General features: G+C 42.0%; 1 protein-coding gene across 1 annotated transcript in view; it reads right to left on the minus strand.

Moving 5' to 3' along the window:
* Positions 1-18,388, minus strand: part of EXOSC8 (exosome component 8) — a 533,341-nt gene that overhangs the window by 475,028 nt on the left and 39,925 nt on the right. The window contains exon 3 of the mRNA XM_044073308.1: positions 17,276-17,339. Coding sequence (XP_043929243.1) covers positions 17,276-17,339 — 64 coding nt within the window. The remainder of the gene's footprint in view (positions 1-17,275; positions 17,340-18,388) is intronic.

Genomic DNA, 18,388 nt, shown 5'->3' on the forward strand with positions numbered 1-18,388 from the left:
ATTCAAAGGGGATCCAGTATCTGTCTGCCTGGGACATCATGATCAACGGATCACGATGCTTTGCCAGAGATGGTTTGTACTTGTCGCCCCTGAGATTCAAGTTACTGGCTAAGGCTCTTGCCACCCTATAGTGCCTTTTTTAGGCAAAGTTGAAAGGACAAAACCACCACCGTAACAGGTACAAGCATGCAAAATCTGAAGGCAATGCTACTCAATGCTAGAAGTCTACACCTCAAAATGCACTCTCTCGAGGCACTCCTAAAAATGGAGAATATCGATATCTGCGCAGTAACTGAGACCTGGTTCAAGGCTCCAGACAGCACCCCTGCAATACCAGGCTACAATTCTTACCACACTTTTCGGGCACCAAACCAGGACCGAAACACTAAAGGTGGAAGAGTGTCCAAATTCACAAAACCAGGCTAGTTACCCAACAATGCGTATGAAATTCTCCAGGTGCAACTAACACTAGGTAAGACTGCAATCCAAAGTGTAGCTTGCTAAAGATCCCCCACCATGTCCCAAGATTCTCACTACACCTTTCTAAACATACTGGAAAATATTAAGATACAACCAAACACCCTAATACTGAGCGATTTCAACTACCCTGCCATTAACTGGGAAAACTACTCGGGTACCGACACCTTTGCCCAACGGTTCTTGGAATTCATAAATTCCAACACCCTGGATCAACTAATCCTTAGTCCCACCAGGGGCTCCAATACCCTGGACCTGGTCATTATCAACATGGGAAATCGATGCTCCACACCTATTGTTACCCCCTCGGTCAGGTCTGACCATAAGTTAAACACCCTTGACATCCACATCCACCCCCACCCTCCAGTAAGGAAACCTCCATAAAAAAACTCCTCCAAAGCCAACTTCATGCTACTCAAGTCAGAAGTGACAAACTTCATGACACCCATGCAGACGGGAACTGAAAGTTCGACTGCCGAATCCTACACTAAGGCACTGTATGAGCACATTCACTCGTGCATGAATCGTGCCATTCCCAATAGAACCAAGATGCTCTCCTCCAAAAAAAGGAAGCCAATCTGGTGGTCCCTTGTCATAAACAAACTTTACAACAAAAAAAAAAAAAAGAAACTGTTGCAGAAAAGAGGAAAATCCCAGAATGCAAAAAACTCCCTTACCAGCCTCAGTAAGAAGCTGAGATCCCTCATAAAATCCTCCAAAGCTAGTTACGAAAATAAAATTGCCAAAGATTCCAACGACAACCACAAGGCATTCTATAGCTATGTCAAGAATCTAAATGGCAATGCTCAGATCTGCTCTGAGCTACAACAGAATGGCATTAAATATACTGATCCCAAGGATATTGCCAATATCCTGGCAGATCGATTCAGTGCAAACTTCACCCCCCCACCCCCTAAAGGGCCCACCTCAATATCAAAAGGTTGCCAAATGCCGGTAATAATGGCCACACAGGTAAAAATCTCACTCTCCAAAGCTAAGAACACAGCATCCATGGGACCAGACGACATCCCAGGCTGTGTACCACATGAACTACAAAATGAACTGGCACCTCACCTAAGTGTCATGTTTAATCATAGACTCAACTCAGGCTTCGTGCCCACTGAGTGGCGTACAGCTACAGTTATCCCACTCCACAAAGGGGGATCCACCTTGGATCCTGGGAACTACCGCCCCATCAGTCTGATGAGCCTAAACTGCAAGGCCATGGAACGTATTATCATGAAACTTACATTGGCAACCTTCAAACACTGGACCCCATGCAGTTTGGGTTCGTGAAGGGCCGATCTTGTCTCCTGAACCTGACTGACTTCTTTAAATCAGTCTCCAGAGCCGTGGACAAGGGTAAGGTGATCCACACAGCCTATGTGGACCTCACCAAGGCCTTCGACACCATCCCCCACTCTGGAATCATAGATAAACTTACTAAGCTGGGCATTTATCCCTACGTCACTCAATGGGTTGCCAACTGGCTTACTGACAGAACCCACACTGTAAAAGTAGCAGACTTCAAATCCAGCTCCAGACAAGTGACAGGTGGAGTACCTCAGGGTTCAGTCCTGGGACCGCTCTTGTTTGACATCTACTTGTCTGAAGTACAAGCCAACACTAAGGGAGTCTGGCTAACAAAGTTCACAGATGACGGCAAACTGGGAGCCATTATTGAATCCCCAAATAATGTGGATATTCTACAAAACGGCCTTACAGAAACAGATGCTTAGTGCCAGAGCCATGGGCTCAAGCTCATTGCCAAGAAATGTATAGTTATCTCCTTTGGGAAAAAACATGTACCCGTGAATTACCACATAGGTGGCAGTACACTAAACACCGAAAGTGTGATAAGAGACTTAGGGACACAGGTGGACAGTGGTCTCACCTTCGATAACCACATCACCACAACAGTCAGGAAATCCTTCTATGTGACACACCTCATCACCAAGGGCTTTTCATCCAGAACAAAGGAGGTCATTGTTCCACTGTACTCATCCCTCATTAGACCCATTATAAAATACAATGCCCCATTTGGTATGTACCTCTCAAAACATCTGCAACAACTGGAAAGGCTGCAGAAATACCTCACTAAAAGAATCACAGGCCTAAGGCAGATGCCCTATGCTGACCATCTAAAAAAACTCCACCTATACTCTGTTGCATATCATCTACTCAGAGGCGATTTCTGCTTAACATACAAGACCATGTCACACCCACAGGTGTTGGACATGCTACACTTAAAGAAATCCCAATCCCTCAGAGACACACGCTCCAGAGATCTAAACCTTGTCATCACAAGGAACAAAACATGCTGGAGGGATAGGCTCCTGACCCAGAGACTCCCCAGACTCTAGAATAGACTGCCCATACATGTCAAGCAGAGCGCCTCTTTGGCCCTCTTCAAAAGGAACCCTGATGATTGGATGGGAGACAGAAAATTCACGTCGGGGATCATGTCAAGTCACCCTGCTAGACAGGGGGTCCAGGGAAGTAACAACAGCTTGAAAGCCAAATACCAGTTGTTTTACATTAGGAAGGTTTGCGGCCTGCACTGTGGTGGCAGGACAGGTAGCTTACATCCTTCTAAGTTGGGAACTGCTGATTGAGGGCTCAGTGTCTGTTATTCTAAAAGTGTATTAGTTCTAGTTTAAGCACTTGGGCTTCAGGCCAGTTATTTTACATTAAGAAGGTTCATGATCTGCACTCTTGTGGGAGGAGAGGCTGGACTCTGCCCTTCTGAGCTGGGAATTTCTGGTTAAAGGCTTATAGTGCCTGCATATCTGAACTGTTTCTTACTGAAATTGGTACACCTTGTTTGCTGTAGCATAGACTAGATCCAAGCCTGCTGAATCTAGCTTTGTTTGTATGCTTGTTGTTTGTTTGCTTGTTATTTCCCTGAAACGCTAATTCCACCTAAAACGCGGCTTTTCAGCGCTTCTGTGGATCCCTAGTGATATCTGCATTGCTTACTGTACTTATTTCCATGTTTCACTTGAAAGAAAGTTACTGTTTGTCATTTTTGCATTTAAGTTACCTGTAACACATTGCATTTAAGTTACCTGGCACTTGCTCACTAAGTCAGCACTAAAAAATTAAAAGCACTACACCCTCACAAACTCCCCTTGAGTACCTTGTTCCCCATTGGCCCTTTTTTCAATTATAAAGGAATTCCCAATACTATTCTAGCATGTCCAAAGGTCAGTTGTCAATCTCCTCTCTGGTCCAGCTGGTGAATCTGGGAATCTTGAGGCAATATTACAACTGCCTCATGTACACAGACAACCCTCTCCTCCTCCCAACAAATTCCAACACATGTGAGAGATGCAACCATATAGCCAAACTGGAGGCTAAGCTCTCTCAACTCAGTACTGGCGTAACCAGTCAGGAGGAGAAGGAAACCACACTCAACTACAATTCCAGTCTCACATAGACCTACCATGACAGCAAACCAAACACAAACACACAAAAACATACTCGGAGGCTCTAAATAAAAATCTGCCTAAGCAGCAGAGACCTCCAAAGCAGACACCCAAGCAACCGCTACCCCAAAACAAAACACGTGGAACACATAGCTCACAAAGCCAATGTGCCGAACAGTCACAGCCCTTAAGGCTAAACAACACACCTGATACACTTGTAATAGGTGACTCTATCGTCAGGCACACTGACGTCCCGCTCACCAGGCTGAACAAGGAGAAGGTCACGGTGAGCTGCCTGTCGGGCGCTATGATCCGCCACATAACACAAGCACTCGGGTCACTCCAAGGCAAGTACAAATATGACTCGGTCATTGTCCATGCTGGTGTGAATGACCTGAGACGTACCTCCCTGGACTACATGAAAAAGAGACATAGAGGAGCTCTCTGAGCATGTAGCCCAGGCCGGTATGACCCTGACCTTGAGTAGCATCTTACCCTCACCAAGAATGATGCCACAATATGAAGACAAGATGATCAATTTCAACAATTGGCTTAAGTATTGGTGTCATTCAAAGGGGATCTAATGCCTGTCAGCCTGGGATGACATGCTCGACAAGCCACGATGCTTTGCTAGGGACGGCTTGCACCTGTCACCCCTGGGCTTTCGGATATTGGCAAAGGCTCTTGCTACCCCATAGTGCCTTTTTTAGGCAAGGCTCAAAAGACAAACCAACCTCCATAGGTATCACAAGGGATAAGAAACTAAGAGTAATGCTACTCGACGCCAGAAGTCTAAACCTCAAGATGCACTTTTCGAAACTCTCCTTAGCATGGAGAACATCGATATCTGTGCAGTAACAGAAACCTGGTTCAAGGCTCCCGAGAGCACCCCAGCACTACCAGGTTATACCTCATACCATGCTTTTCGGCCCCAAAACTTGGACTGAACCACAAAAGGAGGAGGGAGTATCAATATTCGTCAAAGATACCCACACCTCCAGGTTGGTGGCACAGCACGAAGCATCAGAGATTATCCATGTGCAACTAACAGTGGGTAAAACTGCCTTCCAGTTTATAGCCTGCTACAGACCACCCTCCCAAACCCAGGAACCCCACTCGGCCTTCCTGAGAACACTGGAAAATATGAAGGGCTCTCCAAACACCATTATATTGGGTGACTTCAACTACCCAAACACAGACTGGGAGCATTACTCTAGCTCCAACACCCTAGCCCAAAGGTTCCTAGAATTTATAAACTCAAATGCTATGGAACAACTTGTTACCACTCCCACAAGAGGGGAAATCATACTGGACCTGATCATCACCAACATGGGGACTCTATGCTCCAGACCAGAAGTGTATCCCTCACTGGTAAGATCAGACCATAAACTAATCTCACTGGATATTCACATCCTGACCCCACCCCCTGCCCAGAAAACCACAGTGAAAAACTTCTCTAAAGCAAATTTCACACTCCTCAAAACCGAGGTGGAATCGTTTAAAGCCCCCGGGCCTGTGTAAAATACGGCCCAGACCACAGAATCCTTTATAAACGCATTCTATGAACACCTTCAGGAATGCATGGATCATGCGATCCCAAATAAAACCAAGACCCAATCCTCCAAAGGCAGACGTCCTGTCTGGTGGACCCCAGCCATAAACAAACTATACAATAGAAGGAGGAAGCTACTACATGATAGAGCAAAATCCCAAAAAGGGAAGGCATCTCTGATCAGTATTAGCAAAAACTATGGGCACTCATAAAATCGTCTAAGGCCAGCTTCGAGAGAAAAATTGCACAGGACACCAAGGATAATCACAAGGCTTTCTTTAGTTATGTTAGGAACCTGGGTGGGAATTCCCAGATATGCTCAGAATTAGTCCAAAATGACAAAAATACACGAACCCACATACATTGCCAACATCCTAGCTGACAGGTTCAGCGCAAACTTCTTCCCCCCTCCCCCCCAAACGGGCACATATCTATCCCAGCAGGGTGCCCCCCCCCTGACATCTCAGATGCTCAGGTAAGAGCCACCCTCTCCAAAGCAAAAAACACAGCATCAATGGGACCAGACAGTGTCCCGGGCTGCGTCCTACATGAACTCCAAGAAGAGCTAAACCCAAACATAAAACTACTGTTCAATCTCAGCCTTACTACAGGATATGTACCCAAAAAAAGTGGCGTACAGCAACAGTGGTCCCTCTCCACAAAGGTGGTGCCTCAACGGATCCTGGAAATTATCGCCCCATAAGCCTGACTAGCTTGGTCTGCAAAGCTATGGAAAGAATAATCACGGACCTCATAAATAAAGATATTGGGGACCTACAGACACTGGATCCTATCCAGTTCGGCTTTGTTAAGGGCAGATCCTGCCTCTTAAACCTGGTTGATTTCTTTGAAACAGTCACCAAGGCCATTGACGAGGGGAAGGTGGTCCACACAGCCTACCTGGACCTCGCAAAAGCCTTCGATACAATACCCCACTCGGGCATTATAGATAAGCTCACCAGCTTAAATATAAACCCCTATGTCACTAGATGGGTTGCAAACTGGCTCAAGGACAGAACCCACATGGTTAGAATTGCTGGAGCCATGTCAGACTCCAAACCAGTTACAAGTGGCATCCCACAAGGCTCAGTCCTGGGACCTCTCTTGTTCGGTATATATTTCTCGGAGGTACAAGCCAACACGGAAGGACTGTGGCTGACCAAGTTCGCAGATGACTGCAAACTGGGCACCATAATCGACTCTCCAGCCGACACAAGCATCCTCCAAAAGGGCCTCATAGAAACAGACAACTGGTGCCAGAGCCATGGCCTCAAGCTAAACGCCAAAAAGTGTATAGTCATCCCCTTTGGCAAAAACAAAGTGCTCACAAATTACCACATAGGTGGTAATCCGTTAAGTACAGAAGTAATTAGGGACCTGGGGACCCAAGTTGATAGCAATCTCTCATTTGACAACCACGTGGCCAAAGTGGTTAGAAAAACATTTTATATAGCCCACCTAATCATGAAGGGATTCACATCTAGATCAGGGGAGGTCATCGTGCCTCTTTACTCATCCCTCATCAGGCCCATAATTGAGTACAATGCCCCTTTTGGGATGTACCTTACCAGACACCTGCAGCAACTGGAAAGTCCCCAAAAGTACCTCACCAAGAGGATCAAAGGGCTCAAACAGATGCCATATGCTGCCCGGTTAAAGAAACTCCAGCTCTACTCAGTGGCATACCGCCTGCTCAGAGGCGATCTGTGCCTGACGTATAAAGCCATGTCCAACCCGGAATTAATGGACATGCTGCACCTCAGAAAATCCAAATCCCATCGAGCTACATGCTCGAGAGACTTCAACCTTAGCACTGAAATAAATAGGACATGCTGGAGGGACAGATTCATAATCCAGAGGCTCCCTTCACTCTGGAATAAAATCCCAGTCCAGGTTAGGCAGAGTCCCTCATTGACTCTCTTCAAGAGGAATCTTGAGTGGATGGGAGATCGTAGGTTTACCCCGGGTATCATTTCTGTGTCACTGTTAGACAGAGGCACAGTATACTAACCTCGAAAAAGGGCATAGCAAAATTAATTTAAAATGGGTGGCGAAAGCCAAACACACTCTGGCTAGGCTTATAAATGCCCTAGGGCAGATAGCCTAGTATGAACCTATGAACCTATGAAGCAGCAAGCTGCCATTTGTCTGAGGCAGGTCAGCTCGGACTCAGGTTTCAGTGGGGGGAGGGGGGCAGATAGGGCCAGGATAGGTAGGAGGGTGGGATGGGCTGGCTAGAGGAAGGACTGAAAAGGCTGGGAACAAACCAAACCAGTCTTCTTGATCCCTACCTGGACGGCAGGAAAGGTAAGGGAGGCCAAGGTAAGTGGGGGGGTCACAGGACTCTTCAGCTGGACCTTCCGCAGGCCAGACAGCCCCAAGAGATTGCTGCCAGGGGAATTATCAGCCCGGCAATGTCCCCCTTGGCAGTTTGTAAGGCGACCCAGAAGAATTGTGATGAACTGTGGAAAAAGTTGTTATGAAATGGGTATGATACATAAAAAAGGGCCGGATATCGACAGTGCTGTCTGTTGTCCTGTAGGTTTAGGGGAATGCTATGAAAGAAATAAATGGCCTTCCTGATATTCCTGCCTTGCTCACATCTCATAATAATTGGCTTCTATCAGAGAAAAAGTCATTGACAATGATTGGCAATAAACACATGGCTGCGGCCATTTAATCCATCTGAAGTCTCTGTGTTATTATTATTTACCTGCTTGGTTACCTTGAATTGTTAGACATGGAATTTGAGGCATATGTTCATAAGGATGCAATGGAATGACAATGTGCTGAGCTGGTTCTGTATATGTATAGCTCAATACTTGATTTGAATCATTAATGGAAATATGAACAATGTGTTGGAATTGCAGAGCTGAACAATCTGACGAATGCTTAAATAACATGTATGGTTATTCTGTAAGCATCTATGGTAAGAGATCTGTGAGTAGGTATGAATTTAGTTTTGTAAAAAGACAGACAGAGCTGTACCAATCTCAGACAAATACTGTGGGAAGAAATTGCCAGGGAATTGTTATGGCTAGGCTTGTAGAGGCTCTAGGGCCGATAGGTTCATAGGTTGGTACTAGGCTATGATTAAAAACATGGAACTGAGAACTCTCCAACTAAAAAGAAGGTTGTAATGAAAATTAAGCATGAAGAAGATACTTACATACAATAAATTACCTAACTAAAGCATTGCAATATACTTTGTGAAGTCAATTGTCCAATTGTTAAGATTTATAATATAATGAAAATAAAACAATATGGTTACTCGTCAATTCCGGATCACCATTTACGTTGTAGAGTTCACCTGCATCTGTAACTAAATATTAAGATTAGACAGAACAGTTGTTGTGATAAGTGGACTTACAAGCTTAACAATGGCAAGTTCTTGATTGTTAAACGCACGTTTATCATCGTATAAACATAAAAACATAAAACAGTTGCATCACAGTGTCAAAATAACAAGAGCACCATGCATGGGGATTGCACAGTATGGAAAAAATGAAATGTGGTAATTAATGTAGTATTTACAGTACATTTAAAAAATGTAAACCCCGTTTACTTGAATGTTCTAAACTAACTCCTAAAACTTAAGAGGAAAAAAAAATCAGAAAGCAAACAAGAAAGGCAGATGACAATGGGGTTGCTATATTCCAGCAATAAGCACTTTCATAAGTGGGTGCATGGATCTCAAGTTATTTATTTTGAAATACTAGAAGGTATCCTAATAAGGCAACAAGCAATTAGTTACTTGCTTGAGGACTCAAGAATTTATTTATTTATTCCATTTGTTGACTGGGAAAGTCCACTGGGCCAAGAAGAGCCCATTTTCAGTGGAGGCCCAGGGAGAAGAGCTCCACAGAATTATATAATTACAATCCAATAGTAATACATACATAAGTAAAAGAAACAATTTTGATATATAGAAGGAGTAGAAGATAATTTGAAAAGAAAAAATAGGACATTGTCTTTGCTATACTTACATTATCATGAGTAAAAACAGGACATAGTAATTGCATTAATTACATAAAAGATTCCTACTATTTGTGATAGTTAAACTGTGTAAAGTGTGGGAAGGAAGTTATATGCTGGCAAATTATGGTGGAGTACACACAGAAAAATCCTTAGTGAATTGCAACAGTTAAACTGTGAATATAGTAAGAGAAGAAATTCAGGTGTTGGGGTTGTTAGGTGGGGGTACAGGAGCATAGCCAGTGAGAGGAAAAATGTAGTTTGAGGGATTTTTTGAAGGAAGCAGGATTACCGATTGATTTGTGGGGGAGGGAGATTATTCCATAACTTGGAGACATAATGAGAGTACAGCATTTGGCCAGCTGAGAGTTTAGGTTTCTGAATGGATAATAACATTTTGTTTTCAGTTCAGAATCTGGTTAGAAGATCAGAAGTGCAACACTGTTAATGAAATGTGGAAAAACAATGACATCAATTTAGCCAGCATGGGACAAATGCATAAGAGGAGGGTATCCAGCATCACACACACTGGTATAATGGTGCCCATGGGGGAGGTCGAAACCTCCACAGCTGGTTACACTGTCAAAAGTAAAAATATTACCTTGTGTACTTAACAGGATACTGATGCAAAATATCTCCCATGTAACCAGATAGGGTATGCATGGCCCAAATATCCACAGTGTCAGGTTGGGGGAAAAAAAACATCACGAGGGAACTAATAAACGTAGCAACATAGTAAACTACATATGTTCCAGACTATTAGAAAAGCATGTACCTTAGCCAGGTAGAGAATATAGAAATCATTACTAAAAGGATGCTGCATCAGTTTTAGCTGGTGTCAAGCCTACAGTTGTTGGAAAGAAATATTACCTGCCTGAGCGGTCCACTCTGGTTAGGGCCATGAGACAGACCCCCCCCCCTTTTAAGAGCCACTGGCCAGAGTTCATTTGGACTGGGAAGGTGGCAGTGCCTGATAAAGACTTTCATAACACAGTACTCAGTGTACGTGCGGTTACATGCAGACAAACCTGGAGGCAATCACGTGGAAAGCATAGCAGGGGCAAGATTTAGCCGGTGCAGCACATTCGGTTGAGGCTGGTAAAGTTGCAACTTCGGAAAATAAACTAGTGGCAAGAAAAAGTCTGAAATCAAGCCACAGCTGTCAGAAAGTACAAGTCTTCCTCTGGAAATAGCTATGTTAGGTAAAGGAATAGTTATTAGCCGTGAGTCTGCACCTAATTCACAGATATCTATTACAAGGAGAACTGCCAAAAAGTACAAAGAGAGAGTTAAGGCTGGCACAGCTTTCAGATCCCAATTTACAAAACTTGAGGGACATAACTAAGGGATTCTTAATCGTCAACAACAGAGGCAGTCTATTCCTGGGAAAAAGGGTTGTTGTACAGACAGTGAACTCCCAAAGAGCAGCTAGAAAGATAACTACTGTAGGGATTGACTGGTAGTCACAAGGGCTTGTATTAGGACATTTCTAGCTACAGTCCATAATATTTCTTTTTTTTAGTCCATATGAACAGAAAATGTATAAAAATGAATTGTGCATTTTTCCTTGTTCAGGCATTATAGAAAACATAAAAGGGTACTGCAAACGTGTTAGCAGTGTCAAAAGGTTAAGACAAGGAATAAAGCCAGAGTGTACTCAACTGGTAAAGTACGCGTAGAAATGAGGACCCAGTAAATAATACAAAGTAAACAGTTACCTATCAGGGAAAAGACATACCAGGTAAAAATAGCCAGAGTGTTCTACTCTGACAGCAAAAGCTCAGATGGTCATTCAAAACAAGAAACTGGGCAAGTATGACATGAATTCAAAACAAGAAACTGGGCAAGTACGACATGAGATGTGTCTTTTAACTCAAGCTTCAGTCTTCAGGATCTCTCAACAAAACTCACTTGACTCTAGACAGGAGGGAGACATGGGAGACCTGTAATAATCTCGGAAAATGTTACTGCTCTTTCAAGGAAAATGCATGAAAAATTAGATAAAATATTAAAACTTTATCATATTAAAATCAAAATGTGTGCAACACACTTGGTTGAACATGCACTGTACTTGCCTTGTCAGCAAAAATATAATTTGTGAAAGAAACTGTGTGAAATTACATATGCCTGCATTTGTCTTTGTGAAGATGGATTGCAGCTCGGGGATGAAACTAATCCTTCCTTCCTGAATGGCTGCACTACAGCAGATTATGTTGCATGAGGATCCTGTCTAGGTCAAATGAAAATGCCTTATTTTAGTAGTAACTTACTCTTTCCCCACCCACGAATAACTTTGGAAACGGGAAAGGTTTTTTTTTTTTTTAACATTCAAACTATAGCCACACCAAATCCTATTTTGGGAAATTTTCAAATAGAGGGACTGACTGTTAAATCAAGGAGTAATAGAAGTAAAGAAGCTACTGGTTTGCTTCCTGTAGGAAACCCACTGGAGTCAGAGCTCAAGCCATACTGCTGCTGAGGTCTCTGCAGATTCTAATCTGAACTCTGAAGATGGGTCAGTAAGGGTACAGTACACTATTATCTTTACCCTGAAACAAATACGTGCAGAAAAAGAAAAACATCTTAACATCTAAGCTGGAACCAATGTCTTTCTTAAATGTTTTATTGTCAATTTTTGTGCAAGTCTTTTACGGTTTGCAAATTGGGAAGACAATGCTTAAACACATTTATTTCATGCAAAATAGTTTATTATACAACTATGAATGCTCATGTCTGATGTTTTATTTATCTTAGGGATGTATAAGCTCACATGTAAGTACTAGGCTAGCTGCCCTTGTGGGCCATTTTAAGCCCAGCCAACTTCCTATTCAAATGTGAAAATCGAACCCTATACCTTGTGTTTATGAGGTAAAGACCTTAACCATTATGCAACCCCCAATCCTGCATTTTAACTGTCTGAAGAACTGTGTGGCATCCATCCTCAGAAGGGTGACTGTTACAGTCAATTGCTATCACAGAATTTAAAGCCTGCATTAATTTATGAGTAAACAGTAATATCTGTTACTTTTATCTCTCACTGACAACATCACAGAGTAAACTTGGGAAGGATGGAGTTTGTGTTGGTGAGTCACTACTTGCACCTATTCTGAAAACATTGTGAAGGTGCATGTGTGAAGTACAAAGTAATTCTGGTGAAGTTTCGGTTACTGTTGGTGAGCTTGCACTGAAAGGCACTGGACTCATTCTGAGGTGGGCAAAATCCTGGGGAGACAAAATTATAACTCTTATTTATAGCTATGCAGTGTGGAACTTATCTGACTGAGGTAGGTGCTAGCTATTACCCAAGGCAGCAGTGCATATTTGTTGAATGCCCTTAAGGCCAACTGCCTTTTGTATTTTGACAGGTACCATTGATGGGAGTCGGTAACCCTACATGTGCAAATACTATTGGCAACAGTGTAAGAATTAAATTCCACAACTCCTACTCATCAAATATTAACTGGTGACACTGTGTGTTCATCACAACCCTGAGGACAGCTGCCCTACCTGGGGTGGAAGGGCTGCTTAGCCGAGGCAGTAGTATTAAGTGTGACTGAACTTCCTCCTGCCAGGAGGAGACAAGCAGAATACACTGCACTGTATACCAGGCCTTACCCATTAGAGTGGCTCCCCATCATCAAATAATAGCACCAAAACTGACCACAAATCACTTCACCTGTACCACCAACTATGCAGGTAAATAATGTGGACATCAGCACTGGGGGTGGGGGTAGGGGTCAGGCAAAATGTCCCTGAGAAGGAGGACTGCATTTCTTGGAAAATAGTCTAAAAATGTAGTTTTCAACACAAGTGAAGCTGTATCAGCACTAATATGATCCAATACTATCATAAAATTCAGTGTTTCCAACGTTTATGATATATATATATATATATATATATATATATATATATATATATATATATATATATATTACACACACACACACACACACATCTATATTCACGTATCAGAATCAAAAAGAAAGGAAGACCTAATAAACATACTTAAATGCGATTTGGACACATTTTTGCAGTAAACATAAGTATGAAGCCTAACAGAATTTAGAATTACAAAATAACAAAACAAAAGAGATACCTAGGAATTAATTTATTACAAGTGCAATTGTCTGATACCATGGTTATTCACCTTCAATGGATAAAATTTCAATTAAAAAATGCATTGCTCTACATACACCAATAATAAATTACTTGTGGATGGATAACCAATTAAACAATTAATTCATTTAAAACTCAATTATATTTTTAAATGCACATATATATCTTAAACATAATCATCATTTATATACTATATAAAACTATAATCTTTTAAATATAATGAAACAAGTTTGTTACAAATGAAGCATGCAGTTTATTTCCTGAGTCAATCCATTTGGTCTTAAAGTTTTAAACCTTAAAATATTTTCTAATACTAACAAAGCTGCCTACAAATAATATCCTCTACGCATAAAACAGACTCTAAACACAATGGATTATTCTGCTACTGGATTTTTCTCATTTTTATTCCTTTATTTTTGCATTTCTTTATTTTGTTTTCCAAACATTCTGAATCACCCTCTTATCACAAATATAGCTACATTACATTGCTGCTCATGTAGAAAGCACATATTTTTGTGTTATATTATAAGGACACCCTCAGTTCTCAGTATTCATGTAGCTGTACCCTCCTTACTGTCAACATCAGGTTGGGAAAATATGGAAACCGAGCATAAAATAAACAATACAAGATACCAAACATTTACAGTCGTACACAGGCTACCGTAATTCGTTTCCATTTGCTTGCTTTTAGCATCTCCATGACTCAGCCCAATGGCCCCAGTACTACCACACCACTGGCCAGTTTTTTCAGGCTAAGGCAGCCAGCAAATCCCAAGCCAGACAACAGTCTATGGCCCATTCAGTTCTGCCTGGAAATTCAAATCAGCCCTCAATTTCAAGGGGGTAAGTTAAGAGCTAAGGAGCAAGCCAGTCTCCTAGTCCTTGGGGGAGGGCCTATCTTTTCCCCCTGAAAACGCCAGACTGTCCCCTCAGGAGCTCCTCTGAGCTCAGTGATTGCAGACTTCCAAGGGGAGGCACACCTCCACATGTCCTTCACCCCTCAGCTATAAAATGCAAATTCCCTATTGACAGGACATGTCTGAACTCCAGTACGTGTGAACACCAAGTGTTCCTGTTAGGTGTCACCTGTGCGATGAGCCACAGCCACCCCACCCCCCCTCAGTCCCACCACTCATGATTAAAGAGCCAGTGTCAGACGCTCATTGCCATCAGTTTGGGACAAGAATGGGAAATAAAAGAACTTGAGCAAGAGGGAGTGCATAAATACTTGGGAACTGATGAAGGATCAGCAATAAAACATGAACAAATTTGAATAAAACTCAGTAAGGAGTACTTTAGAAGACTTAAAATTAATCCTGAAAACAGCACTGACATCTAGGAACAAGATCCAAGCTATAAATCAAGTTGCTCTTCCTGTCCTAACTTATAGTTCTGAAGTGATTGACTGGCCCCAAAAAAGTGCTGGATAGATTGGATATTAAAACAAGAAGGATGCTTCATGCTTACCAAATGATTTATAAAAATCAGTGTATACCAAGATTATATATTCCCCGTTCCGAAGGAGGGATGGGCCTCTTGAAATTGATTACGTGTATAGATCTGCAATCGTGGGACTTCACACATTTACTTACCTCACAAGATCCAAATGTAGTGAAAGTTTTGAAACATGAGGAGAATAAATCTAAGATGACTTGTCTGCTTAATTTAGCAGAAGCATATCGACATCAAGCAGGAATGGAAATCAAACCAGAAGTGGATAAAAACCAGGCAGCAACTGAATGTGCCAAAAAACAAAAGAAAGAATATAAGGTGAAGGACTAGATGAGAAGGCAAGAAATGTGGAAAAAACATAAATATAGTTGCAAGTATAGAAAACTTCTGGAAGGGCCTGATGTTGATCAAGAATGAATGCAGGAATGGTTAAGGAGAGGCAAATTCAAACCAAGAAATGAAAGGTTAACATTGGCAGCCCAAGACAGTGGGCTACTTACACGCTGGTTTACAAAAGTCCATTGAACATGTGGGAGAAATAGACATATGTAGGTTTTGTAAAACCTAATTGGAAACAGTCACACATCTTGTTGCTGGTTGCGACGCACTAATGGCAGAGGGACTGTATACTGAAAGGCATAATAACGTGACGAGACTGTTACACTGGAGATCGTGCAAACATTATGGTATCGAAGTGGTTGAAAAACACTGGAAACATGAGCCATGACAAATCATAGAAAATTATGTTTATATCACATGGCATCACCCAATACCAACAGTTCAAAAAATAGATACTAGAAAACCAGATACCAGTGGTCCAAGAAAAGAAGACAAAAGTAGCATTTGATCATTGAAATCGCCACACCCAGTGACTACAGTGTCTTACGTACAGAGAGACACAAAGTCATAAAATACCTGGCTCTGCAGGCAGAAACGAGAGCCATGTGGAAGAAAGATACTCAGACAGTTCCAATAGTAGTAGGAACAATGGGTCTTATAAAAAAGAATTTACAATCGTATTTAGATATGTTACCAATTCATGTAACACAGTACGAATTGCAGGAGTCATTACTGGGCACATTGCGGGTGCTGTGAAGAGTACTTTTTGCTGACATCAAAGAGTGAAACAATACTAATTTTGTGAACGTTAATCGCACTTTGACTTAGGAATGGGGTCCATTCCCGTCATGGTATTAGAAACTCAAAAGACTTGGAGAAATTAAAAACAGCAGAAACCATTATTCTACAGGTTCATACAAGCATCCAAGCCACTAAGTGAACTCGGATAACCAGCACCATAGTCAGGGTTTTATACCTCTATGCCACGGAGCTGACTTACAGGCCACCATACTTCTGTGGTAACAATAACAGCAGCAAATATGCAAAGACATGCAGTCAAATGGATACTGCTGATAGACAATCCATACTTTGAAATGGTATTGAAACTACAAGGTCAATCTTTTGAAGAAATCGGCTCTGATGTGCAGACAGATAAAGCACTTACTGTGAATCGGCTGACCTGGGTTCAGTTATCAGCCCAGGCACTGAAGGAGTCAGCAAAGGGAAGGTGGGGTAGTGTGTGAAGAATAATGTCCTAACAAATCATGGGGACAGGAAGATCTAGTCCACTTAAACACTGACAACAGCTGCAGCATGGCTGTCAAGCAAGAAAGGCAAAGACCACAGACATCTGACTAGCTTTACTAGGGTGTACATGTGTGTGCTGTAGCTTTCATCCCTCCGATGTGGAAGTATGCACATGCTCTCAGGAAGAGACAGAGAGCCTTCACTTCCAGGGTTGTAAAAGCAAATGCCAAGGGGATATAGGTTAAATCTCAGAATAAAACTTCCTCGGACAGTTGATGCTTGTGAAACAGTCACACCACGATCAGATCATGCCTTGTATGTGCATGTCTGTGTGTGTGGGGGGGTGGGCACGCTTACACTCAGCAAGTGAGCAGATATGTGGTATAAACATAACACAAAAAAGCCAATTTTTCTTACAAAGAAAACACTGATTGTATGCAAAATCTCCAATAGCATAATTCTTGGGCTTAGACCATATAGCCAAAAATGAGCAGCTAAGAGAGGCAAATAAATCACTAAAAACTCATATTGTACTTATATAAACCTGTAAGCTAAATATCTACAGCACAACTGATATAAAATACAATCTTAAAAAATGAAGTATGGAAAGATGACTGATGTGTGCTTTAACAAAATGGATGAAAGCATTTGTTCTCTTTAAACACTGTTAAAAATGAAGTTGGTATACCTATGTTGAGGGTGGTTGTTCTGCATTCACCAAGCTCCCGTCCATCAGGCCGACAGTTATCTTTCTGTTGACGGCAAATCATACCAAAGATACAATATTGTGAGGATTATTAATTTAAGATTTTTCAGTACAAACCAAAAAATATTTATCAATAAAGTTTATAGATGTATTGCAATTCAAACTAAAAAGGTAACATTAAAAGTTTCAGCATGAAGACACTGTTACTACATAAAACTACATACTGACGCTTAGCTACACAGTAATGAATCTGTGCTTCACATCCACTGCCCTTGAAAGAAAATTGTCATTTAATTTAAAAGCAGGAATGATGCATTACTATCTCTGTAAAATGACTGAGTAAAACACAACTGCAAATAAGACTTTCTGTGTTGGAGGGAAGCCTTCTAGCTTGTCAGTGGGAGTGGTAAGCACTAGGTAGCATATCTACCACAAGAGGAGTGGTTTCTGGCCCAGAAATTGTAGTTTATTGGCCAGTTTTTCCACCTCTTTCAACTTTCTGGTTTAAAAGCCCGCGTCTGTGCTCGTTTCCCGCCTTTCCTGTAAATACTCTAGTCCAGATACAGATTTGCTGTATCCAGGACTGTCTGCAAGCTTCTGAGCAGTGTCAAAGTCTGCTCTTCAAATTTTCCCTTAGATCTGCTAGTTCTCTCCTCTCCTGCACTTTTACTAGCTTATTAATCTAGCACTTTACCAGACTTCTTGTAGCAATTATTGTAGCACACAAAAGTGCTACCAGCACTAAACATTCTATAAGGAAACGGCTCCAGTACTTATTATTAATGCACAACCCTCCAGGCATGTCTAAAGGGTCAGTTCCCTGTGCTTTCTCCTATTAACCTGGTCAACTTGGGCATCCTGAGGAAATGTAGCAACTGCCTCATGTGCACTGACAACTCTCTCCTCTGATCTCCCAACACTCAGACTTGCAAGAGATACACTTATATATCCAAACTGGAAGCCATGCACTCTCCAGCCAAGACTGGAACAGCTGGTCAAGAGGAGAAGGTCAACACTTGCACCACACCACATGGAACACATAGCCCTCCAGAACACACACCAGCGCTGCCTTTGCATAAAAACACAAATGACACA

Source organism: Protopterus annectens, chromosome 5.part1 (assembly GCF_019279795.1).
Source record: "Protopterus annectens isolate FY-2018-M chromosome 5.part1, PAN1.0, whole genome shotgun sequence".
Classification (NCBI taxonomy): domain Eukaryota; kingdom Metazoa; phylum Chordata; order Ceratodontiformes; family Protopteridae; genus Protopterus; species Protopterus annectens.